The sequence below is a fragment of the Platalea leucorodia genome, assembly GCF_965183815.1.
Source record: "Platalea leucorodia genome assembly, chromosome: 1".
Taxonomy (NCBI): domain Eukaryota; kingdom Metazoa; phylum Chordata; class Aves; order Pelecaniformes; family Threskiornithidae; genus Platalea; species Platalea leucorodia.
Window position 1 is genome coordinate 141716155 of NC_138823.1, and position 27391 is coordinate 141743545.

At 39.4% G+C, this 27391-nt stretch overlaps 1 protein-coding gene across 2 annotated transcripts in view; it reads left to right on the top strand.

The window, feature by feature from the left end:
* Positions 1–506: 506 nt before the first annotated feature.
* SGCE (sarcoglycan epsilon) overlaps positions 507–27391 on the top strand; it is a gene marked incomplete at its 5' end in the record, with an annotated part of 34030 nt that continues 7145 nt past the window's right edge. Inside the window, 9 exons of one of the 2 annotated variants that reach the window (XM_082311057.1) lie at positions 507–627; positions 9206–9310; positions 15948–16105; positions 19290–19362; positions 20198–20396; positions 22078–22240; positions 25464–25675; positions 26437–26463; positions 27175–27363. In XM_082311057.1, the coding sequence (XP_082167183.1) occupies positions 507–627; positions 9206–9310; positions 15948–16105; positions 19290–19362; positions 20198–20396; positions 22078–22240; positions 25464–25675; positions 26437–26463; positions 27175–27363 (1247 nt within the window). The remainder of the gene's footprint in view (positions 628–9205; positions 9311–15947; positions 16106–19289; positions 19363–20197; positions 20397–22077; positions 22241–25463; positions 25676–26436; positions 26464–27174; positions 27364–27391) is intronic. The other variant, XM_082311056.1, reaches the window with a different exon arrangement.

The window sequence follows — 27391 nt, forward strand, 5'->3', positions numbered from 1 at the left end:
GGGGCTGCAAGCAGCAAGGTGCCCCAGCCGCTGCCCTCCCCTCCCCTCCCCGCCGCCGCATCAACAGCGCCTCCCTTCACCGCGACTTCGTTCCCGCCACCTCTGCACCGCGGGCCTGCGGCGAGAGCGGCCGGGCCCCGCCGCAGCCTGCGCCCGCCTCTCCGCTCAGAGAGCGCCGACCGCGGCAGGGCAGGGCAGGGCAGGGCAGGGCAGGGCAGGGCACGCACCCGGCCCTGCCGGGGCGCACAGGCCAACCCGCCCCCGCCTTCAGGGGAAACGGGTGCTGCGGACGCCGCTCGCCCGGAGCCCCGCACCGGGCAGCCCCGCTTCCCCGCGCCTCCCCGCAACATGGCCGCCGCGGCCGGGGAGCGGCGGGCGGCCCCTCCCGGCATGCCCCGCGGGCAGCCGCGCTGCCTGGAGACCGCCGGCGGGGCGGGGCGGGGCGGGGCGGGGAGGATGCTGCGGCCGCCGCGGGGCGAGGTGGCGGCGGCGGCACGGCACGGAGGATGCGGCGGCGGTGGTGGCGGCGGCAGGAGCAGCAGGCGGAGGAGCGGGGAGCCATGCGGTACTGCGCGGCGGGGCCCTGGCCGCACAGCGGAGGCGCCCTCACCACCCTCCTGCTGACAGGTCGGTCATGGCGGCGGTTCGCCGCGGCAAGCGGGCACGGGCCTCGCCGGCAGCCGCCGGCCTGCGCCGCGGTGCCCCCCTCTCCTGCGGGCTTCGTGTCCCCTCCCGGCGGCGCCGCTCCCTCCCCGCGGTGCCCTCAGGCTGCGGCTCGCTGTGCCCCCTTCCCCCCCACTCCGTGCCCCCGTCGGTGCGGGGTCCGAGCTGCCCCGGCATCCCCCCCCCCCGCCCCCCCCGCCCGCCGCGGCTCCGGCGGCTTCCTGGCGCGGCGGCAGAGACACCCCGAAGGCGGCGCAGGGATGGCGGCCTGCCCGCCCCTCGCCTCCCCCCTCCCCCTGCGGAGGGGACCGCCGCAGCCCGCCCCTCCCAGCGCGGCGCCGCGGGGGGAGCGCCCCGAGCGGAGGGAGCCCCGCCGCGGCGGGGGCGGCCGGGCCGGGCCGGGCCGGGCCGGGGGACGAGGCCTGGCGGTATGGGAGCGGGTTTGCCGGCGGGGCGCGGGAGCGAGGCCTGGCCGAGAGCCGCTGGGTGGCGGGGGCGGCTCCGCTCCCGGGGACAGGGCCGGGCCGGGCGGCAGCGCCCGCTGCTCTCCTGCCCTCCCTCGCCCTGACAGGGCTGGTGCCTGTCCCCGAGGGTTGGGCTGTTCTGAGCACAGGGGTATCTTTCGTATCCCCCCCCCCTCCCCCCCCCCCGAAAATTATTTCCCAGTTTGACCGCTTAACCCAACTGTGTCAGAATTAAGACTGCAGAAAAAGTCTTAATCCTGCTCCCTAATGCAGGTAGATAATAGCTGTCATGCAGTAGGCGGGTTTCACACCCACAAGGTTCTTCACAGTGCAGTACTTCAAACGAGTAACACTTAGTAGCAGCCCAGTCACAGGAGTGCCTTTCTGAGACCGTCGCTACCCCCAGAGCAAGTTAACAGCAAGAAATCTATGTCTTTAGGTTATTTTGTGGTCTCAGAGGTTGGTGGTGTGTCATCTGAAAGCTAACAATCCACTCAGTGTCTTCTCAAATAATATCTAGGTACACTTCTAATACTTTTAAGTATATGGCCATACTTGTCATAGCGTACTGACAGCAGAAATGACATGAGGCACTGGATATATTAAAGATGCAGTTAGCAGCTAAGCGTTAAGTTGTTCAATGTGAGGATAAAACTTTGCATTTGTTAGGTGCAAGATACTGCTTTCTCCTTATGTGGAAATTCATCCTGCTTCTTCTGCCTCCCTCTGACAAGACCAGTTGTGGGATAGCAACCAAGAAAGAACTAGGACGGTCTTAGGATAAGCTCTCAGTGTCAACTAAGATATTAAGTTTAAAAAGTTCAACTGAAATGAGCTTCTAGAAGCTGCGTTGTGATCTTAATCCACAAGTCCCTTCCAGGCTGCATGGTAAGGGAAGAGATCTTAAGGATTTTTTAGTGTTAACTTTTCCACTTCAAATTCAGACCTTTTTAAGCTTGCTTCAGTTGGATTTCATTAGTTAAAACAGGAGAATACACAGTTTGAGACTGATGTAAAAAAGGAAGCATGAACTTAAGTTCAGTTATTTTAAGAGATATCTATATAAAATTTATTCTTCATCAAGGTGGAGTTTTGTAGTATGTTCCTGGTCTGAATTCAGGTCCAATACAAGACAGCTTGTAGAAGTTGAAAGATGCAAACTGTCACAGGAGCTCACCTGAGCTCCCCCCCCGCCCCATCCCCCTTAAGCAAAACAAACCCCAAACCACCCCAAGAAAAACCCCGTTGTTTTCATGGTAGCATCTTCTTGCTTTCCCAGAGCTTGACATCTCAATTGTGACCATGTGAAAGACCTTCCAGCCTCATCTGCTGGCTCTGAGACGAGATTTCAGAAGTCCAACATTTGCTGGAAAAAAATGGGACATTGTTGTGAGAAGTGACATTTAGGGTTAAGCATTGCTAATACAAACTAGGTAGTTGTTCTTTGACTCTAGCTTCACAGTAACAGACAGGGTAGAAGTTTACTAGATTAAACTAGTAGAGATGTCTGCCTTATTAGTTTGGCAGAGCAACGAATTGCCCCTGTATTCTGCTTCTGCAGAGAGTGATCATCAAAATGTTGTTTGAATGACTGTGGCCATTTTATGGTTGTTGCCCTGTATTTCTCCACTTAAAGAATTAGTTGTCGGTGCCTGTGTTGTCCCTGGAATCCCTGTTTTATCCCAGGAATAGGGAGTTGTAGAGCAATGGAGTCATATTCCCTCTTCCTTATAAAGGGGTCAAAATGGGGAAGGAAGGAGCTCATTAGTTCTCACTTTGGAAACTGTGATTACGTGGTCACATTAATTTGTCATAAAGCTGCGCTGCTGCCAGAAGACATTCTCCTGCCCTGCCACAGCTAGGCATTTTTCACTGCTTCCCTTGTGGGTGCCGAATAACTTGTACAGTGATACTGTGAATTGGGTCATCTGGCTGGAAGCTAGTCCACTCACAAATAAAAATTGTTCACTGAAATCACTTTACTGACCAGGACTGGTACGGGATCATTTACACTGGTGTGTGCTGGGTGGCCAAGAATGTGCTGGGAATCCCCCCTTTCAGCAGGGCTGCAAACATACGCTAGTTTAAAACAACTGAAATCACGGGCTAGGACGGGTATTCAGGAGACTGAACTAGATCCCTGCGCTCGTCCTGCTGTTCACAGCAGAAGTGCCATTGGCAACACGCAGCTTCTCAGCCGCACCCTGCAAAGGCAGGCAGAGCATTTCACGATGATCTAGTGTTTTCAAACTAATGGCATATCTATCCTTTTTTCTTTTGTGTGTGCAACCATAAGGGCAAAGAAACAGGTTTTCTTCATACAGGGCTCTGAATCTCTGTCTGTCAAGATGTTGCCTGTCAAGTCTTTGTACTAATCTGACCCAGATCAGTAAATAAAACCTATTGTCAAGGTGTACTTGCTTGAATAAATAATTCTAGGAGGGAAAAGCTAGCCATTCTGTTAGTATGCTTTTCGTTACAGAAGCATGTTATTTATAGGTGGTATAGCTTACATGGAGACATCTTAGAGGTCCTAAAGCAGGACAATAAGAAGTCAGCTTTATAGCAGGAATTCATGTTCTAGATGTAACTTTTAGTGTGTAAAGAGAGGCTTATTTTTGCTCCTTAATGTTTTTAGATTTGGTTAGAAGTTGATTGAAGTACTTCAGGAGTTACAGTCACCGAAGCAAAACCCTTTCTTTAGAAAAAAGAGTGTTTCCAGTCAAACAAAGAAGAAGAATTTCAAACCTAGACAAGAGTATCTATTTCAGTACAGCTTTTGGGCTCTTCTTGAATAGATACTGATAGATTTACAGCAGACACTGTCAGTGTAGAGTGCCTTCTTTTTGGCAGAGCTCTAGAGGAAAGGAGGGAGTTGCTAGTTTTAATTACTTCCGTAGGAGTTTGAAAGAAACAGAGGAGAAGAGCCAAAAAACCAGAGAACACGTATTAGTTTTCCTCCTAGTCAGTTGAACTGCTTTTCAAGCAAATAGTAGCAAGAAGTAATAGAACCAAGCAGTGCTCTAACCTGAGAGGAGTTTTTACATGACTATCTTGCTGAAGTGTTTTCAGTGCAAAACAGGGTGCTACAGATTGAGGGCTGAAGGTACGGATTTCAGTATTCACTGGTAAGTATTGCTGTGTTGGAATTAGCATGAACATATTACATAGGTCGAAAGTATACATTGTTTTGTTAACAGCATAGTTATGGTGCTCATTATGTAACACTAAAAAAATTTGTTTACGTAAACATTGACTGTGTCTAAATGTTGTTGCAATTGCTACTCAAACCACCAAAATGCCTTTTAAATGTAAATTATTTTTAGCAGCAGTCCAAGCCATGAAGATGAGAAGTTAGAAGAACAATCTAGTGATCAGACAGAAATCTCAGCGTCTTGAAATCTATAACTTTTCTGAATTCCTTTAGTCTTTTAAATCAATTGCTACCTCAGAAATTTGGCATGTAATTGCAGGGATACCCTGATAATTCATATCAAGAGATGATAGAAATGGAGGGGGCATCCTGGAATAGCAGGCTTACAGGGTGACCCGGCCGTACCCCTTCGTTAGGCCGTGGGCTTGGGGCTGGACTGCAGGAACTAGCCATGTTTTCCTAACCTTCATGGAAAAGCTAATCTAATTTGGTTCCCTTGTCAGGTCTGCAATAGGAGGGAGAATAGCGGTGGGTAAATGTTACTATTAATAAAGCATGAGGTTTTTGTTCTCTCAGTACTTAATTTGCAGCATTCCCAAGAATGCAAATGGCAGAGCTTCACAGTGAGACTGACAAAATGCCTTATTCAGTTACTTTTCTCGAATGATCTTGGAGAAATATTCTGATATTACAGTAATCAATGGGGAGCACAGAAACGGGTAGAAAACCATTACCTACTGAACAAAGATGAATAAGTATAGAGCTTAGAAACATTTCTGGGTTTGATTTGAACTTTTACAGAGTTATAATAAATGGAGTGCAGAGGAACCTGAGTAATCCACAATGGAGAACTAACACAAATTCATTCTTATTTCTTGTGTAGTAGCTATCGCTGGAAAGGATCTTATCTGTTAGAAAATACCCAGTCTCGATGTGAATTTCCACTGAGGGAATCCACTGTAATTCATAGTAAATTTCTACAGTGATGGTTGCTTAGGTACTGCATATTAGGTAAGAGGAAGGGGTGTGGAGGTTGGAAGAGGAGGGTGAGTAGGTGGTGGTGCAACTTCTGCCTCCTCTGGTGGACTGTGTGACCAATTGGGCAAGTATCTCAGTGCGGACACCAGTGGATCCTCAGTAACTGCCTGGGTACAAGCTCTGATTTGAGCTGTGGGCTAAGCACCTCCTTGCAGATGGTTCCCTCTTGACAGATGTTGTGTTTCAACTCGGTGGTGTCAGTTTCTAACTGCTCTGCTCCACGGTTCTCAGCAGCCTGTCCGAAATCTGTGCCGTGTATGGACCTGTGCTTCCAGCTCAGGATGCAGGAGGGACTCCGAGCCAGATGGGATGTGCGGTAGAGGAGTGCAGGGGTAGTTTTTTGGAGCAGGGTTGTGTGGTAAGAGAGTAAGGGGTAGTGGAAGCATGGCCTGAGGTCCTGGTCTGTGGCGTGAAAGTAACAAGCACATGTTTAGGTCAGGTCCCAGGTGGAGGTGTGGGAGAGAGGGGAAATGGTGGGGTTTGAGAGCTGGAGCTGTGTGCCGCATTAGTAGCGGGAGAGATGGGCTTGAGATCCTACTTCAGAGAAGCAATAAGGAGGGTAGGTAAGGGTGCAGGATGGTGTGTGGATGTTAGAGTGCAATAAAGGAATGGGGAAAGTGAAGTTGGTCCATGATACTTAGGTCCTTTTTTGATTGTGAGGTGGGCAGAAATTCTTGTGGGTATCTTCTCTGTTAAATATTCTGCTGTTAAACATTAATACTTAACACCTTTATATAAAACCTATGCAAATATAATTAAAGAGAAAATAGTATAAAATAAATATAATTTATATTTATAAAATAATACAAATATAATGGAAGAAAAATAAAAAATATTAGGGAAAATCAAATTAAAGGATTAATTAAAGAAAAAAGAAAACACTGTAGATGTACTTCACCTGGGCACGTTCAAGTCCTAGGCACAGAGCTGAGTTTCTCCTGCTGTTAGAAGCGCTGGTGGGTGCTGCAGCAACTGTGGCAATACATGTAACAAACTGAAGAGCCTGACACTAGTCTCATTTTTTTTTCAGCGTGAGTACAAGGCCGATCAAATTAATTCTAAACTGTCTCTTTGATAAAATGCATAGTTTGAATCCATGCATTCTGTAGTATAAGGCCTCTTTTGTCATCTTTTAATCATATTCACAGATCTTCCCTGAGCTTTCTTCATGTTGTCACTATGCTTCTTGAAGGCTCTATGTAAGTACTAGACACATATTTGAACAGCAATCATATCTGTGTCAAGTACAAAAAAAAAAATCTCCCTGCTCCTCCTTGATGTTGCTGTTTATGTATCAGCCGCTCTACCCAGTCTTCTGCTGAAAGCCTCTGTTCAGCCAGTTATTACCTGACATATGTCCCTAGTTTTATATAAAAGTTTAGCATCCCTGAAGTGCATGCTCTGTAGCGTGTGTATGGCATGCCGCCTTTGTTCCTGGGTATGCATTTACATTTATATTCTATTGAAGTGCACATCAATCATCACCTTTTTACTAAACAATGCAGACTGTTCTGTGTTAGTAGCATGCCATCTCCATTATTTGTCAATCTCCTAGCTTTTGTTTTTACCTGCAAATTTTATCAATATATATTATACATCCAGGTCATTTTATTGCAAAGTCAAATTGCATAAGGCCAATGCCAGAACCTTGTGAGGCCCACTAGAAATCTCATATAACAAATTAACTATCCAGTAGCCCTGTTCTCTTGCTTGAGACTGCCATTCCTGTGGTGAAAGCTGTTGAATGGGCACTGTGCTCCTGAATTGTTTCATTTCACACCTGTCATTTGAAATCAAATAGATGGTGATATATATTTATATTAAAACATCACACTGTAAACTCTAGGATCTGAAAACAGGCATGCTGGTTGCTTTTCCAGTTCCCCTGTGAAATGCAGTGTAGGATGGAGAGGTGGACAGGTAACCTCTTTAATCCCCACAGCTAAACAACTTGTCAACCCAAATCAAAGACACTTACTGATCATTTATATTAAAAAAATACATCTTGGAACCTGTCTTTCTTTTCTTTTTATTCCATTTAAATATGCTAGAATGATTTTGTGTCTAGTTTCTCAATCAAAGTGCTAGGTGATAGGCTATATATCTAAGGGTAGCGTCATTACTGTTATCTTTATCAGAAAAATCTTGTAGGTTCAACAAAAGTGTCTGAAAAGATGCATTAAATCCTTGTTGACTGTGATAAGTATAATACTCTTCTCCATTTAATAATTCAGTAATCAAATCTTGTATTAATTATTTTGCTTGGTGCTGGTTTGTAGCTGACAGGCCTCTGATTGCCCAGTTCATCCTGTTGAAATATTGGAACAACTTTATTTTACCTTTTTGGAATTTCTGGAGTGTTCCAAGAATTATAGAAAATTTACACTAAAGGTCATGTGCAGTACTGAGTTGGATAATCCCTAGGATGGTATTATATTAAGACTTGCAATGTATGCAGATCAGTTCAGCAGGGAGAAAGTTGTCCGTCTTGCAAGACAGATGTAAAACAGTGGATGTGAATAACACCTTTTTGTTAAATCAGAGCCTTTGTGTATATTGAAAGTCTAAAGAAACTTAACAGAAATTCATAATTTAGAAACATTATTGTGTTGGTATGATAATTTGAACATGTAATTTTTTTATTATACTTCATCCTCAATTATCATTAATAAATGGCTCACTGACATGCATTGATGGAGTATTTGTGTATCTTGACTACTGCTTAAGCCAGCTCTGTTGGGCCTCCAAAATTCTGTTTGGAGAATGCAATATCAGTAATAGCTGACCGGTGTAACTATGTCGGCAAAAGTTTCCAGATGTTTAAGCTTCTAGTGTAAACGATATTTGCAAACTTTGAGTGTTTGCCAATAGCTGTTGATTTCTTCCTGCAAACTGGTGTATCTGTATGCGAGTACTGCTACTTGATGTTTCTGATATTGCTATTGTTACAAGGAAGTTAAGGTGTTAATCTGACAGCATTTTTTTAACTGGGGTTTGACACGAGTTCTGGCTCCCAAACTATTTCAAAAGAAAGACTATTTATTACGGCCACTTTCCCTTTCCTAGCATCTGACTGGAGCTCCTTCCCTCTGCACTTTTCAGATGGCATGTAACTATACAAACAGCTGATTTCTCTATTATTCATCACAGAAGAAAGGGAACAAAAGAACAAAAACTGGGGAGTGAGAAGGGAGCTTTCTCAGGCAGTTCTGCTACTGGGGAAATGGAGTCTTTCTGTCAGCTCCACAGCTGCTTTCTGTCTCCTGTAATCATTTGCTCCTCACCACATTTAAACCTTGTACCTTCAGCTGCACTGATCCAGCTGTTTTCAGGCTGTGTTCTAGCTGAGTGGGTTGAAGACCACCATTTTTAACTGGTTCTTTTTTCAAAATTGGTTATGCCTACAAGGCCAGGCAGTCAGCCCATGTGTCTCTATACAAGCAAAGCATCCTTATATAAGCAAAGCTGTGCCTTTGGTTATATTACTTTCCCTATTTTGGCCAAAATATACTATGCCAGTGAAAGTAACTTCATGTGTGTCTTTGCCTGTATATGAGGTTTTACCAGTGCAAATATATTTATCAGAGAATGCTCTTCATCATCTTTATTATCAGTATAATTATGTCAGCAAAAGTGTCTGCAGAGGTTTAAGCATTTAGTGTAAACTTAGCTTATTTGGAAAAATGAGTGTCAGAAAGGTGACTGTCAGAAAGATTATTATATGTTTATTCAAATCAAACACCACCATTTTTTTAACCTGAGGTTCCTAAACTCTGACTAAAACCAAAACCTGGTTTAGAAGGCATCTGATCCCATTTGATACCGGTTTGGGGGAGTCTGTTGATCTGACTAATTTTTTTTTTTGCATTTGTTTTATTCTGAAAAGCTTTTTTGTTAAGCTCTGCTGATGGCAATAATGGAACAGTTAACTGGACGACTAAGCAAGCCCACAGTTATATTATCAGCAGAATAAAGGCTGTTGAGAAGAATGGTGAGTTTAGGTTGTAAATTTAAATCCCATGTTGGTTCAGTCAAATCTGCTTTTAATATTACTCTTGCTTTTTCAGTCATGTCCTTGTTTTAGCAATAAGGTGTCATTTCAAGGTAAGTAATTTGGAAAATTTTACATTTCTTCAATCTTTTAAACATTCATAGACCTGCGTGTCTTTGTGAGTCTTCCCCAACTTTTCCTGTTCCTATAGCTTTGCTTGAAATAATGGCTGTGTGTATACCTAATACTGCACATTTTCTTATCACAGCTGGTTGTTTGGAGTTACCTTTGTGGTTTGCTTAATACAATAACTTGTCTGTAACAATTTAGAAAAATCTTTTCATATACGTATGTAAAAAGACTATTTTACTGTCATTTATACAAGTACACATAGAATATTTTAGCTAGTGTACACTAGCTGAGAAAAGGCTTTGCATTGATTGCCCATGCAGGCAGGCAATCTGGATTAGCTCCCAAGTCAAGTTATTCCTGGAATTGTGCTTCATCTGCTAAAAATCAATGGGGAGAGAACCCATTGAAATTTCCAGAAGAAATTTCCAGGTGGATTTTTTTGTGAAGATCATCAACATACAGGCTTCAATGAACATGGTAAATCTTCTGAAATTTCTGGAAACGGGGCTCATCTGTATCTGATAACAGGCTCTGGGCTTGGAGGGTGATATAATCCTAGATGAATTCCTGGCTGTGCCCATCTTCAAGACCTAAAAGAAGAACAACTGGGACAGTTTCTGTACATGTTTCAAAAGGAGTGATGTGTGTTTTCCAGCCTTCAGTTCCCAATTAATCTACTTCTTTCCCAATCTCCAGAACTTCTGACCTTTCTGCACAGATATATCTTGGGATCTACAGAAAGTCTTCCAAGGGATCTGGAAACAAGAAAGAAGAAAATAGTGCTGTCAAGGTAGCTCATACTGTCTTTTTTCCTAGCAGGGATCTGTTGTGATCCTATGTAGTGAAGATTTTTAATTTCCCATGGTGAGTTTTACAGAAGCCTTTCACAGTCCCCGAGATTTTTGTCTACCATAGGGAATTTGCCCAGGCAATTCACATCTGGCAGTCTGCTGTATTAGATTAGTATCTAGAAGTTGATAAGTATATTCGGTTTCATCCATAGATCACCTAAGATGATTACACATTCATCTTCAGTCTCAGGCAGTCTTATGAAAATAATTGTGGGGTTTAAAGCTTCTGAAGAAAATAGCATTTCACTTGTTCCATTATTGAAAAGCAGTGATTGCTGTAGTGGGCTGAAGACACATTATTCTCCTTCTGATTTTGAAGGAACTTCAAAAAAGAAGAGGGCTTCTCTGACAAGGGGGGCGAGAACTTTTGAATTCTTTATCTCCATATTTGTGTCATTACAATGTGTTTTCCATTACCAGATAAAATAGGTTTATGGGTTTGTTCCTTCTGAGAGGCATTTTTAGACTTCCCCCAAGATCACTGTTTATATCTGCATGAAATCCTTATTGGTATGCTTACTTCAGCAACAGAGAACATGTCATTACTAGGAATGGGCAGGCATTTGGTGGTGGCAATAGATTTCCTCTAACCGACAAAAGAAATATGTTATATGGGGTTTTTTTCAGTAACTGCTGATTCTATTATCCTTCTTCCTTTCTAAAACTATTGCTTATGGAGAAAATACACATTACTTTTTCACTGTTCTTCCTGTTTGAAGTGGATTTTCATTGTGGAGTCAAAGTATTGGAAATGGAAAAATGGATTTTTCTAGATATTTGATGCATTTTCAGCCAGCCATCATATTTTTGTCAGCTTTTCTGCTCTATTAATCTTATAAATTGCTTTTTCAGCTTTTCTTGAAAATATTTTAAAAGAAATTAATCATTTTCCTTGCTCTATTTGCAGGTTACTCACAGAAGTGAGTGCAAAAGGTTTTTTTGGTCATCAGTTTACTAATTTTAATTATACAAATCAGATAGCTATGTTACTGTACTTAAATCAAGTCTACATAATTAAAATTACAGTAACTGGTTTATTAACCACACAAAATTGTAAAAAACTATTTAAATTTCAGCATCCATTTTAATTTTGTCTTTAAGATAAAATTATTAGAAAGATATTCTGTTCAGTACCATGTTAAAAGCGTTTTCCAAAAAGTGGGAAAAAGCAGCTGCTGTGGAATTTGATCAGTAGTATATCCAGAGCTTGAGACTATTAATTCTGCAACATCAGGCTCAAAGAGTGGGAAGTATGTAACTAAATGTAGAGGTCTACATTACAGATGTCTGCAGCTCCTCTCAGCTGCCTCTGCAGTCAGTGGAGATCTAGTCAGTGCAGTCAGGAATCTAGGCCATGATTCATCTCATTTTACACGAGAAATCAAATTAATCAACCGCTAGAAGCATCTGTTTCTTCTCCGCTGACTATAAAAGGAGCCTGACTAGCTCAGTGGTGGATGTTGTTTCTGTAGGCATCTAAAATTAGGTGAGATAGATTCCACACGGAGTACGTGGTGCGAGGGATGGAATGTCTGTGATTAATGCCTAATTAGCAGTGGCTTTTTAAGCACATCTCAAGTAAGAAGGCTGGTATAATGATAAGGCTGGAGAAATTATACCAGGATTAGAAAACTACATGAGCTTGATCCACATTTCAAATGTATCTCGCTTATTGATCCCAGTGTTGAAATTAGCCTTTATACCTTCCAGGAGGTACGAGATTGTTCCTGTAACTTTGTTACGACGACTCTGAAATCTCTTTCAGAGTTGCTGTTCCCTATGACAGTACCCCCATGCTGTATGGCCTATAATCTTTCTTCAGAGATGTGACTTCTCATAGCTTCTTTCAGTTTAGCAAGCGAGGCAGGTAGCTCTGTGTCTCTCTATCTGTAACTTATCATCTTTATTTACCACTTGTGTAATCCTCATCTCATTGACAAAGTTTATCAGCAATTACTGATTCTTTCAGGGCATTGACTTAAAATTCAATAGTAATATGGAATAATAATATGACCTACAATCAGTTCTGTTAAGACACCATGAGAAACACCTATTCGATCAGTTTTCTCCATTTATGCTTAAATTTTGAAACTTGTTGATAGAGTGGTTTCTTATTTAATGTATCATAATGATTTTTTATTCTTCTGATTCATTAAAATGTGTATCATCTAGTACTGCATCAAATGCGTTATACCCAAGTAAGATTTGCTTTTATCAACTAAATTTGTAATTACATAAAAAAATAGCATATTGCTTTTACATATGCTGGTTGTTCTGAATTAAGTTTCCTTTATGTTTTTAATTCTGAGTCCTGTAAAATGTGGCTTCATTTTTTTGTTTGGAATCAGTGACACCTGATGGGCCTATAATTGCTTATGTCCTTCTGTTTTATCTTTCAATACAAGCACATCATCTTCAATAAGGAGCTCTCTAACCAGCTTTTTAGATGTACATTATCTGAACTTGCTGGTCTAAGAAAGTCTAGCTTTAAGGACTCACAGAAATCCTCAGCTGAAGTGAATTGCTTTGTCCTTTTCTGCACAAGATCTGAAAAATCTGCCATTTCCATTCAGTGAGGAATCAGTACCATTGATTGGTAAGGTTCCTCTGTATTTCTCATGTTCCTTATTTTTATGTAAAATATCAAGAAAACATGATTGTATCAATCATTTAATGTATTTTTATTCATGTAATATTACAAATAAACCAACTATAAAATTACAATAGCGTCCCTTGGTTTTTTTTTTTAATTGCAATAAAAATAAAGGGCTCGTGCAACTTCTGAAATCCTAACATAGCCAGGTTTGTTTATTGGAATGTTGGAAGGGATCCTGTTGGGCAAAGAGAGGGTTTGCTCTGTGTTCTGTTCTTAAATCTATGCAACCTTTTAAAAAACTTATTAACAGTTATCTAATATTTGTTGCTTTCCTTCTCCCAGATTGCCCACATTGCTGTTGAAATGCATGCTGTATTATCCAGAGCATGTCTCATTTTTGCTTTTTTCTGTCTCTTATCTTTCCTTCCGCTTTTCAGTGTACACGATTCTGTCTAAGGCGCACTCTGATCGGAATGTATACCCTTCTGCTGGAGTTCTTTTTGTTCATGTTTTGGAGAGAGAATACTTTAAGGGGGAGTTTCCTCCTTACCCAAAGCCTGGTATGAGATGCTAAGATCTTCCATATTATATAAAAATGTAGAAAAAAAATTGTTTAAAAAAAATCAAGTCTATTTAGCATACCTTACAGTTCAGCATATAATATACAAAGGACAGTTTTTAGTTTCTGTTGAAATATCTTCAAATGAAATAAAATATGTGGTCCTACAAGTTTAAAATGTTCTGGTTTGTGATCATCATTTGTGAAAAGATGCATATAATTGTGGATTGTGAAAAATGTACTTAATAATTTGGGAAGGTGTAATAACACATTGTATATCTGAGATTAGGAAGTATACCTTTTCTTCACTTTCGCATTAAATATGAAATCATGGAAGTTTGATAATTATGTCTGTTAAAAATGCCATTTATTTGATCACTGTTTCAGACGTATGTATCAGGCTATATGAAGGAACACTTTGAAAGCGTATCGTAAATGTGAGACAAAATATTAAATTAATATAAAATATTAAATATGAAACTATGTAATGATGTTTTCTTTCACTTAAATGCTCCTTTGGATTCAGCCTTCTTCCTATCTTTAGGAACAGTTCAGTGTTAGTAAGCAGGTTTTTTAGAGAAAGAGCTATGATTTGCTAAATACAGTGGTTTGATGTACACCTAAGGCAAACCTAAAGGACTGATCATTGGTGGGTTATAATGTGTATAAGCAGTCTAGGGGGGAAAGAGAAAGAGAGAACATTCTGCCCCACATGCTTATTCACAAAGGAAAGGAATAATAAATATATAAATATATCCTATTTCCCTATAGAAATTAAAAAACCTATAATAAATGTACAGTGCACACATAATCAAAACCTGTTTTATTAATAAGCTTTTGAATTGATTTGAGAGTACTATTTTCAAAACTAAAGAAAAAATAAGCTTCTGTTACCATTGGTTAAATTTTGTCATGAATAAAACCAAATGTATTAAAAATTTCCTCTTCTTGAAAAATGGATGTTTTTCCTGACATGCATACCTGAGTGTTCATGTCATGTAATAGTGACTGGCAGAGTGAAGTTTGCCTCCGTCCCAGTTTTCTCCCAATTTTGGCACATAGATGGAAGGAACCTGGAAATTTTACTGAAGATGGATTGTCTTTCGAATCCTTACAGCCCTAGCCTGTCTTGACGTTCATGTGATTCAAAGACAGTATGAATCTGATTTCAGATACTGCTGAAATTGTTGTACCCATAGATGATGGTGATCATATCAGAAATTCACTGTAAGGCCAGCTGTTACCATGGTCCTTTTATTTTGTCTGCTGTGCTGGGTCATTAGCATGGCCTACCTTGATGAGGGACAAACCACAATGTATCACAGGTGGCCTTCAGATTTTTCCACAAATCATTTGCGATGCTGGGAATTTTATTAGAATGGAATAGATTAGATTACTGGGACGTCCCAAGAGAATTGCGAGGAAAGTTGCATTACACCCTGCTGCTGGTTTGGTGTGGTTTTGGTCCCTTTTACCTACAGCCAGATGTGTAAATGCGTACCTGAACACTAGTTAGCCTTTGGCAAAAGGTCTCAATCTCTTTGTTCCTCTCTGGAGGAGATGACAGCCGTTCTTTCTTCACTGGGCTCAGTTTCTGCCTTCCGTGCCAGCCTGCCTGTCATCTTCTCTTGTCACTTGTCCTACAATTGCTGCTGTTGCCATTTCAATGGCGAGTTGGAGGAGCGCAGTGCAGAGATGTCTTCGCAGGCTCAGACCGGATTTGGCCGAGTTCTGTGCCTCAGCTGTAAGGTGGTGAGGATCTGTTAGTGCTTACAAAAGCTAAACCAAACAGAAGTAAAATCCGCCCATTTGTAAGAGTGTCAATAAGAACCACCAGAACTGTTGTACTGGTTTAACTTCAGGGGCTTTTAGAGATTGCACCTGGACCATTGTATTTAGTAGCCATCAGTGGATCCATTTTGCAGAGACGTCTGGTCCTTTGTTGAATTTGTTCTGTAAAGAGAAAGTACTGCTAGGCTGTTGGTGCTGAAGACCTGTATGTGTATCCTGATGCGAAGAGAAGCTTTCAGACATTGATGATGACACAGCCACTCTTTACAGTAAGCCCGCCCAGGTACATTGGGTCTTCAGAGCTGTTACTGAAAACATAAATAAAAGAAGGTTTTTTGGGGGAATTAAAGGACTAAGACCTTTGTGCTTTTGTCAGTAAGGAGGTTAGATGCTTCAATTCTAGGTGGAGCTGACCTCTAAAAATCAAACCTACTAGTTAACGCGTGCAAGCACACAGAGGTAGCCAGGACTCTAAGGAGTAGAAGCACATTCATCTCTGCAGTTGGTTACACTTTCCAGATACGAATTTCTTAATACTTGGAAGTGCTGAGTAGGAGTTCACGTATTTCTGATATGTGAAGATGAGCAATTTTTTTTTTTCTTTTTGGAAATGTTTAGAAGACATAACAAGATTTTCTAACAGAAACATCAAAATCAACGTGTATGGTATTTTCTTGTAAATACTCTAACACAATTTTTCTTATCTAGGTGAAATAAGTAATGATCCCATAACATTTAATACCAACTTAATGGGTTACCCTGACAGACCTGGATGGCTACGCTATATACAAAGGACACCATACAGTGATGGAGTGCTGTATGGCTCACCAACTGTAGAAAATGTGGGCAAACCAACCATCATTGAGGTATTTTCTTTTAAAGGTTCAAAAAGATTTATTTTGTTTTAGAGTATAAGATTCAGAATTGTCGACAAGCATTGCTTCTTCTGTTGACAAGTTAATTACAATTGAGAAAAAAGAAAGATTATAAGGCAGGGAGAAGGACTTGTGACATTAACATTTTCTCTTAGGTACCATTGTATTCTCTTTTGAGAGAAAGCCCAGCTGTATGACATTTCATGTTTTACTTTTAAGGTATAACTAGTAAATAGCAATAACCATTTAAGCTTAGTATTCCTAGATGAAATACCTTTAGATTCTTGCCCTTCGTCTTTCTAAGAGGCATTTCATTTCAGTAAATTATGAATATATTAAACTTGTATTCAAAATATAGGGGGGAAAAACCCTGTTATTAACCACTGTACTTGAAGAATATCTGAATTCTGAACTTTGTAACATTCTACCCTAAATATGGGCCAGACTTTTCCCCACTGGAAAACATAGTGTTCAGTCAATAAACAGGTTTTGGGTTTGTTTTTTTCTTTTTAATTTAAATTTTTTTTAATCAAATGTTATCTGGTTCATTATTCATGTTTATTGATTGATTTAATTAGCACTTACATGTATTTAATTCTATTCTTATAAGTGTAACAATGACAAAACCCACTACTTTATTTTTGACAATTAGCTATCCAAATGTTTAAAAGCACCAATTATTCGTTGAGCAGCAATTGAAAGGGAAAAAGGACTATATTTTCTGCCATGCATATCATACACAGCAGGCTGAATCAGACACTGTGTGGTTCACAGCGTTAAGGAAAATCTGCTCATTAACTTGTTCCAGCCGTTTTGCTGCTTCAGCAGTGTATTTGTCTTAAACGCTTGATGAGTTTCTTTTTTTCTAAATTGCATTTGATATAGTTGTTCTTCCTCAAGAGTGATATCTCTAAATGTTAAGTTATACTGTAGATAATTTCACCCATGCTTAATTCTATATACATGATTCAGTTCTGATTTCAGCAGGACTAATCATATCTGTAAAATTAATCATGTGTGGAAGTACTTGCAGACTCCGCTTTGCTTTCTGTAGAGGAAACCTTTATTTAAAATTGCCCTTTCTTTAAGTGGCATACGCTTTTAGATTCTAGGATCTATATCAAGACCTCCATTATAAGCATGACCCCAAGCCTATATTTGAAGTAAATCTTGCCTAGCGTACAAATTAATTCATTGCAGTCCCCTCTCAGATGTGGCTTTTAAATTAATTCTGTAGTACATGAGGAGGGCAGATTGCATTTGATCCACTTCCTAGTGCTGTCTGAGAGGAGCGGTTGCATATTCCTGGCCTGAATATAACTTTATCATGTTGTGATTCCTGAGGTGATGTCGTGGGTAGGTCAATTAACTGAAGGAGACCTCATGATTGGAAGAGCCTAACATGCATAGCACTGCAATAGAGCGGGTAACGTTCTTGAGTTCAGGCTCCTTTGAAAGCTGCGCAAAGACAGTTTGTGTCTGAATGAATGTTCGGTACAGAGGCAATCTCTGCCGCTGTCACCATTACTCCGTACAAGTGCATGGTCCACATGGGCAACTCTGGCTGCTGGACTGCAGACTCAAAGTGGGTACTGTCATGTTCCTGTAGAGAGCTTGGACAACCAGGGAGTTAGGTTCTCTAAGTATTAATGTTTAAACTACTGTTGAAACAACCCTTTGAAAAATTAACAGAATCGAGGATTTGAAAAATCTCAGGAATTTATTTTCTATTAATTTTATAATGAAATTGTTACATTACGTAAGATGTAATTGTGTCACGTAAGCTTTTCCCTCTACACTTAAATGAACCTGCAGAAGATATTGCAGAGCATTTTTCCTTTTCCTGTAAATCCCTTAAAAGAAGTGCAACGTCTATTACTTTTGTTTGTTTAATTATCAGTGTCAGAATGCTTTGTAGCTCTGTTTGCTGCGAAGCAACATAGTTCTGTTACTATTGCCACTCCTTTGCCTCTCCTTTGTCCCTGAAATGAATGAACTAAAGTCTAAAAATACGAAGAAAGTTAGTCTTTTTCAGTTTGTTTCGTGAAAGATTTATCACCTATCAGGAAAAAAAAAGAGATGATAATACATAATTATACTGATATCCAGCCTCGTTCTGTATTTCTTACGAACAAGCACTTAATCACAGTGCAACTTCGGAGTACAGTCACCACTGAGGAGTAACCACTTGCGAGCATTTCAGGCTTCCTGTACATTTCAACTATAAGATTGCTATCCTTATGTAATTTGATCATGAATCATAGAATCATAGAATCGTTTAGGTTGGAAAAGACCTTTAAGATCATTGAGTCCAACCGTAAACCTGACACTGGCAAGTCCACCACTAAACCATGTCCCCAAGCACCGCATCCACATGTCTTTTAAATACCCCCAGGGATGGGGACTCAACCCCTTCCCTGGGCAGCCTGTTCCAGTGCCGGACAACCCTGGCATAAGGTTCCAAAAATAAGAGTCATGAATGTTGCGTCTCCCTACTAGTTTTCAGTTCCCCTACAGTTACAGATTCCATGATTTTTTTAAAAACTACTTGTGTTGGAGCAATGCTTGTAAATCCATTCATGGAGTATGACTTCAGTGGGGCTAGAGCTAAAACTAAATCCCAGTCCCAAAGATGAGAATTCCTGGGATCCCGACACTCTCCTTTGAATGTCTCCATCTAGTTTAGTTCCCTAGGAGCTACCAGTGAATCTCTATCAGATCTTACCAGATCTAGTGATCTCTATCAGATCTTAGAGTATTGGTGGAGGAGGGTGGAGGGTGGAAGGGGAAATGGAGAAACCAGTCTTTGCTTATGGTTGTTCTTAAATCAAAGATAGCAGAAAAAAAAGAATACGCATGCATGGCAGAACACTTTCATCTGGACCAAAATATATTATATTCACATATATTCCTTGGATAATTGTATTTGGCTATAGACTGGTCGAGAAGATTCCGGTATCCTGACTTGAAGGTAGTACTGCATCAAATAAATTGATCTTACCTTTCAAATTTTATATTAATGAATGAATGTTCATACATTTCAAAATAAGGAGGCAAAGCATTTAAAAGGTGATAAGGATTTCTAAATTATCAATTTAATTTTCATTGATGTTTCATTTATCTGATTTTCATATTTGCATTGTTGTTTTGCAATCATATCTTTTTTTTACTCTAGATCACGGCATATAACAGGCGTACCTTTGAGACAGCAAGACATAATTTGATCATTAATATAATGTCAGCAGAAGGTATGTACAGAAAATAGCTTGTTGTGTTTTGAACTGAATAGGCGAAAGCATGGGCTCCTGTTCTTTTAAGATTAAAAAATTAATGTAAAATAGTTGTCTGGTGTTCAAGCCAAATCTGGGGGCACAAAGAGGGGAAATAAGAGAGTTTTTCCTCTTTTGATTCAATTTGTTATCTAAGTTATTTCTGTCAGGTAAGACTATTATTCCTCATTCATTAAAAAAAAATGAGGAATATGTTTCCCTTTTTTTTATAATTAATTTCGATTTTTTTCCCCGTCTTTTCAAATGGACCTTACATGAAGGATTTTACTCTCTTTCTGCATGTTTAGTTTGCTTAGTTCTGCATGTTCTTTATGCAGAGAACAATTTATAGGCAGATTCAGAAAACAACAGATTATGGTATATATTAAAAAAAAAATTAAAAAAAAAATAATAGTTTGTGTCCTTAAAATCAGTTCTCTGCATCATATTTATATATTTATAGTCTGGAGTATTACAGGTTGGAATCCATTGTCACTGCTCATCAGTTTTGACCCCAAAATTAGCATGAATGTAATTTTATCTGTTTAATGAAGATTTACCAGCTGAGACTCTTTTCCTCTACTCCACTGCTTCATCTCTCAGTTGCTTATAAATAGCCAATGGTTTTCAGCTTAAGTAACAGTTAATAGTACTATTTAATTAAACATAATCACATTAGGTTTAAAATGAGCTAGTTCAAATATAAGATTTTTGGAAGGGTGTATCAAAGTGGTATTATGTTAATCATTACTTCACATTCTTTGTTATGGAGCCTTTGTTTAAGGCAAAACTCTTCTATTTTCGTCACAACTAGATTTTCCTTTACCGTATCAAGCGGAGTTCTTCATAAGGAATATGAACGTAGAAGAAATGTTAGCAAGTGAAGTTCTTGGCGACTTTCTCGGAGCAGTGAAAAATGTGTGGCAGCCAGAACGCTTGAATGCTATAAACATTACTTCAGCCCTCGACAGGGGAGGGAGGGTTCCACTTCCTATTAATGACATGAAAGAGGGGTAAGCACATGTGTCAGTCTAATTTCTTTGCTTTACTCTTTTTTTTTTCCTCACTGAAAAGCTTAATATTTTTCCCGGTTTTCTAGAAACTTTGCAATTGCTGTTTTATATTTTGGAAATCCGGATTGGTATTAGATATGACCAGTTTACTGATGTTCCGAGCCCCCGTTATACTATGGGTTTATCGTGTTAGGTACCATTTCAACAGGCAGCAGTTGCTATATATTGATTTTACAGTCCAAGGAATACTAATAAATTCCATTAATTATAAAACAGTTGGTAGCAAATACGCTTATTTTGTAATTCCAGTCTTACTTCTGAGCAGTCGTTTGGCATACTTTTCGAGTATTCAGTAGTTCCCAATTCACAAAACTCAAAATTTTGAAACAAGGTGTGATAGAGCATAGGTTACAAAAACACTTAGATTTCTAAGAGCATTTAGCATGTAACAGTGTCATTTGTAGCTGTACTCTTACTTAGTGAAATTTAGTTACATGCTTCAGAAGCACTGTGGACTTTCATCTGAAAGTGATAAGCTGAGGTATCTGGGGGATTCAGGTTACTGAGTGTAAACTGCAGGAATGCACTATTCCAGTTGCGATTCATAACCATAAATTCTGTTCTGAAACATGACACTTCAATTAAAAACTAAGAAGGATTCAGTCTTTTCAAAATATGGTTGTGGCAGTGCTTTTCCTTGGCAAAAATAAAGATGCTGAGTTATTTTTAGATGTTTTGTGTCAAATAATATCTCAGAAAGGGCTGAGGGTTCAAAATCCGAGATGTATGCAGAACAGGTTGTTGTTTCAGAGCGCTTTTGTGCATCTGGAGTTTCTGAGCACATCTAAAGAAGGAAAGTGACTTCTGTACTAGCCAGAATAATAGCAGAACCACAAGCAGCTACACTGCAAACATTTAGTCAGGTAATGCCTTGTATACCAAATGGCAGCCATGACCTAATTTACGTTTGAGGATCCATTGATACGTGATTACCTGGTGCAGCAGACTGTATTTTCCAGCAGCATTCTACATACTCAAATATGGAAATTAATACTACAGTTAGTGCAGTAGCTCTTATTTTGTGTACTGTAATGTTAAATGAAGTATTAAGTTTACATTCAGCTTTCAGTATTCTGCAAATTTTGTTGGCAGTGCATAGATACAGTATGGAATCTTTTAGGAGAAGCTGGGGGCTTTGGCGGCTTCATGTTAGTATTAGGTTTAGAAATAACTAGTCCTTGTGAATTTTATTTGAAAATGTGGGGAGAACTTCTTTAAAAATACTATGCTAAGCAAGACTGAAGATTTCCTTAAGATAAAATTATACACTTTTAATGCAGTTTTCAAAAGTAGTACAGATTTACTTATGTGAGGAATTTACACTTGGAGCTCTGGGATGTTATGGAAATTGACAACTCTGATGGTGAGCAAACATTTACATTATGCAGCAAAACAGAATAAGTTGTAATAAGTAGCTAGAAAAATCCATTTGATTTCAGCCAGTTATTCATATGCTTAGATAAAGTATACTATCAAGAAAAATGATAAAAAAAGTAATTTTAGTCTTTAAAGCACAGCTGAATGTTACCGCGAACAATAATGATGTTTGGAAGAGTACGTCATTGTCCTTTGGGGATCTGCATGAGGTGTCCTGACAGTCCGTCACTCTTCCTTTCTGCAGGGTGTATGTTATGGTTGGGGCAGATGTTCCATTCTCTTCCTGCTTACGAGAAGTGGAAAACCCACAAAATCAGCTGAGATGCAGTCAAGAAATGGAGCCCGTAATAACCTGTGATAAAAAATTTCGTACTCAATTCCATATTGACTGGTGTAAAATCTCTCTGGTGAGTTATTTTATTATTGCATAAAAATGATGTTTGTAGAAGTACAATATTTTATGCCAGACATGATTTAGGTAAGAATTTTTCCAGCCTGGCCAGACGGCTCTGCCAAATTCCACTTTTTCATGACTGATGGACATTGTTTTCCGTCTAGCAGACACTCTTAAGATAGTGAAAGGATTTTGCTGTGTGGGCTGAATTCTATTCGAGTTGAGCACCAGTGAAACCACCATATTCATTTTCGGTAGTGGTGATTTATATAAATGGCCAGAGAACTCTAGGGCTTACAGAGCTAAAAGTAATGAAAGAATTATTTAGATAGGTGTAGTTCATTAAATCAGCATGCTAATACTGCTAGTTACACTTTCTTTCCTAAAATGTGTGTGTGTTTATATATGTTTTCTCAAATATTGAGTCTACAGCACTGGCCAGTTAAATAGTGCTTCTCTGCTGCTAAAAAAAAAATCTTTCTGAAAATTGTCTGAAACATATTTCATGTTAAAAACAAAATAGACAAAAAAAAGAAACCAGTGTTGACTAATGAAATAAAAATAAATGGGAACATTCTTCGCAGTCAAATACAAGAAAAATGATAACTGAACACTAATCTATTTGCCATGGAAGGAGTATAATTCCCAAAGAGGCTTTTTAAGTTTATTTTTGTTTAGTTCTGGTAAGGAAAATCAACAAATGATGCAGTATTGGAAGAGAACGTTGCAGATGAGTTTGAACAAAGACGGTGAAGGTACATACACTTAGGTCATTGTTGAGCTACTTCAGACATCACCCTGAAAGATTATTTACTGTTCATTGGCTTTCTGTTGAGAAATTGCAAAAGGTACATGTGTACATGTGTACACAGCAATACTTACCAGCACCTGAAAAATAGTAGAAGGCAGTCAGTCTTCATCAAGAACAAACTATTTCAAGTCTTTGATTTCCTTCTACAAGAAAGAAGTAGAACTTCTTTCAATAGAGTAGTGCAGCAGCAGATGTTATTCCTTTTTGGTAAGGTTTTTTGATGCTGTCTCATAAGCAAGCTCAGGAACATGGCCTAGGTGAAGCTAGGACCTAGTGGAGAGCTGGTTGGATAGCCATAATCATAGCAGAATTATTAATAATTCCTTGCCATTCTTCATTAATAAGCTGGGTGATGGATTATGCTTTTTAAATTAAATTTGCAGGCACCATGAAACTGAAAGCATCTGCAGGTGCATTGAAGGACAGGTTAGAATTCAGAAAGGTCTTGAGAAATTGGAGAAACAGCCTTGGAAAACAGGGTGGGTTTCAAAAGGAGCAGCAGAGGAATAGTGCGCTAATGCAAGAATAATCAACAGTGCCCATGCAGAATGAAGAGCAGCTGGTTAGGAGTACTTCTCCAGAAAAATTGTCCGGTAGCAACAGTGGCACATAAACTAATCATGAAGCAGTGTTGTCGTGCTGTTTCGAGAAAAGCAGAGATTGTGTAACAGGAACAGGCTCTCAAAGAGAAGCCTAATTTTCTACAGCAGCCTATAACCCCGCCTTCTTGAACTTGGCACTTGTTTTGGCAGCATGCCAAGATAACTGAATTTGAACAGTCTTAGGGGGGTTTACTGTTGCCAGTAGCATTGCTGCTGCATGCTGTAACCAGGTGGATCAAAGGGAAAACAGAGCCAAGCTTCCCTCTACGAGGCAAGCCAAGGGGCAAGAACTCCCTCAAGATCCATGGATGGGGACGGAGCTGAGCTCCGTTTTCCATAACCACAACAAAGACCAGTGAGTGAAAATGCAGCCATCATATCCTCTTCCTCCCACTTTTTATAAGGTGATGTTGGCGGTTAGCACCTAAATGGGAGTAGATTTAAGCTTGTGGGTCCCAAATACTGAAAAGAGGGGCAACTTAATACATGCTTCCTCTTAACGCTGCTTTCTGATAGCTTGTTCTCACAGTGTGTATGGGCTTCTGTCAGTCACATCAGTAGCTGCATACATCTTTTTTGTGCCTCTGCTTAGGGCTTGAGATTCAGCTGAGCAGGCAGGTAGAATTCGTAACATAAAATATACTGCAGAATTTAATGAGCGAAGAATACGTAAATTAATTTTTGTCAAACTCCCTTGCACTTAAAATGTATATATACCTGTATATGCATCTGAAGCTCAACATAACATTATTTCTAGCACTCCATTAAGACCTGTTCATCCATTGCATAAGTTTTAATACAGCATTTTAGGACTTAAAGTGTAAATTATAAAGAAATGACCATCAGTTGCAAGATTCCTCAATGAACAGTCAGGAAGAAGGTCAAGCATGTAAGCAAATATAATTTATTTTCATTAATGATCTGGAGAGAGATTTAAAACTAACACTGGTAAAATTTAACAGTCATATCTAACTGAAGATAACAAGAAAATGGAGGCAGAAAATTGAAAAGTCATGTGGGAAAGGCAGTCAATTAAATGAAATAGGAAATTCAGTAGCAAAAAAATGTTGTGTTTCTAGGAACATTAGATAAGGACATAAAAAAATAAATAAAAAATTACTTGTGACCAGAAACGCAGCCTTCTGGAGGTTAGTTGAATTAGGAGACAGAAAAACCTTGGAACTCTGGCTCTGATCAACTAAATGCCCATCTCATGTCGGGGAGCTTCCTGCAGCGGGTGGGTGGGGAGGCAATAGAGCTGCTCAGTCCTCAGCGGCTCTGTTCATGCTTCTTGCTTTTTTGAGCACTGGATGCGAAGCTCAAGAAGAAGGAGGAGGAAGAAAATCCATAGGTGCTCCACTCTTCGTATCTACCACCTTCATACAAGAGAGGGCAGTGTTGTTATTTAGGAAGACTAGTAAGAAATGGATTAATTAATCAAAAAGAAATCAGTATCAAATAATTAGTTTGCAATAAAAATGTTTACTGAATTTTTACTCAAATAATGTTTGTGTGAGGTATCCCTAAAATTAATCTGTAAAAAACATAGTTATCTCTGGTAGGCACAAAATAAAGTAATAATGTGATAATGTGATAAAGTAATAAAGTGATATTACATTGATCAGAAGCTTTCAATGAAATGTAAGGTTTTATTGGTTAAAAAATAGTGATTGGATGAAATTGTGTAGCATTTGTCAAATGTGTAATATGGATTCTTTTATATGTTATGGCTGGTTAAATACTGCCTGATTTTACACTCTGTTATTTTGTTGTTATATAATTGTCTTTTTTTTTCTTCTTTTTTTTTTTTTCCTGGGTATCAGGTTGACAATACAAAACAAGTATCCACCTTTCAGGAAGTGATCCGTGGAGAGGGGATATTACCTGATGGTGGAGAATACAAGCCACCTTCTGATACACTGAAAAGCAGAGACTATTACTCGGATTTCCTAATTACACTGGCAGTGCCCTCGGCAATAGCACTGGTGCTTTTTCTAATACTTGCCTATATCATGTGCTGCCGACGGGAAGGAGTGTGAGTACTTTAACACACTAATAAGTAATTGTAGATTTTTCTAAGATTATAATGCATAGAAGACTATTTATTAGAAGAATTCCATTCAGTTCATTAAAAACATTTAAAACAGGCCAAAAGATATCTGCTTGAAATATTGAACTGTTTTTCATCTAAGCACATACAGTAATTTCCAAGAGAATGGATATAGGGCCTTTAATTGTTCTAGCTGAAAGGGTTAAAAATCTCAACATATGCACAAAACCCCACAAAATCTCCACGTATGCACAGCTCTCCAAAATGCCCCAAACAAATAAAATACTAATAAAGGATCATTGATTCAGGAAAATATTAAGTAATTTCTAAAATGCTAACTTTTATAAAATAAATCTGATTGAGGATATGAACTGAATTTAGACATATTATAAAAGAAAAACATAAAAGGAAAGCAGCAAGTAACGTAATTTCTGCCATTTCTTACGCAAACTACAATTTCATTTTGTCACAGAATTTATTTTAGCCAGAAGCTTGTTCTTTAACTTGCATTTTCATTTCTCTGTGTGTGTGTCTGTGTGTGTGTGTGTGTCTGTCATCAGTATCACATCTCTGTACGTGCGTTCATCACGGCCTCGTCATAAACCCAGTTGCAAATGCTGCCAAGTTGCGTTTAGCAATAACCTTGTCAGCATTTCTACATCATGTACTATTTTCATCATCAGATAGATTTAATGTTCCAACTATCAATGCTATTATTTAATTCATAAATTTTGTTTTGTTTTTAGGGAAAAGAGAAACATGCAAACACCAGAGTAAGTGTCTTCTTTCCTGTTATTTTTCTTTTACCATTTAATTTTCATTCTCAGTAGCTTGTCATGCTTCATACATGTGTGTCATAATCTTCTTTCATTCTCTCTAATCCATGGTTTAATTCATAAATGTGAAAGCTGCTTTTAAATCAGAGTCTTGGCAAGGATAGAAGACCAGAATAAAAAGGGTTTGAAATTAACAGCTGTCAACTCAAAATAAAATAGTGCTGTTAGAATAAATATGTTAATATATAATTTATACTCCTGGTTATTGGACTTCCCAGCCTGTATCTTAAAGGCAGTGGACAGGAGAACAAATATCCGGGAAGGTATCCGGTGCCTATACTATGGAGTGTTTTAAAATTAACCTATGAGTTTTTATGAATCTACCACAAGAATCAGGAGTTAACCAAAACTTTTATTTTAACTGCAGCAAATAAATGGAACATTAGCAGTAAATTGCACAGTCTTGGATCCTAGGAATCATACTTATCCAGACAGCAAGATCTAATGGAATAATTACTGCCTTAAAAATTAAATAAATCCAATATTTATTAAATTAACTATGTAAAGGTTTACTGTAATTGCTGCACTACAGAGTCTGTAGCATGCATCAAAGTCCTTGTATTTTTAAGAAGAACAATTATGAAAGTCTATCCATTTTGATGGAGCATTTAAAATATGTATTTACTGCTTTATTTCCTTCTGTCATAGCATCCAGTTGGTCCACCACAGCGCTATACAGAAATCAACCAAAGAGCTTCGTGACATGTCTAAGAATAGAGAGATAGCATGGCCTCTTTCAACGCTTCCAGTGTTTCACCCAGTTACTGGTGAGATTGTGCCGCCCCTTCACACAGACAGCTACGATAATACCAGTATGCCGCTGATGCAAACACAGCAGTAAGTAGACAGATGTTATTTTATTTGT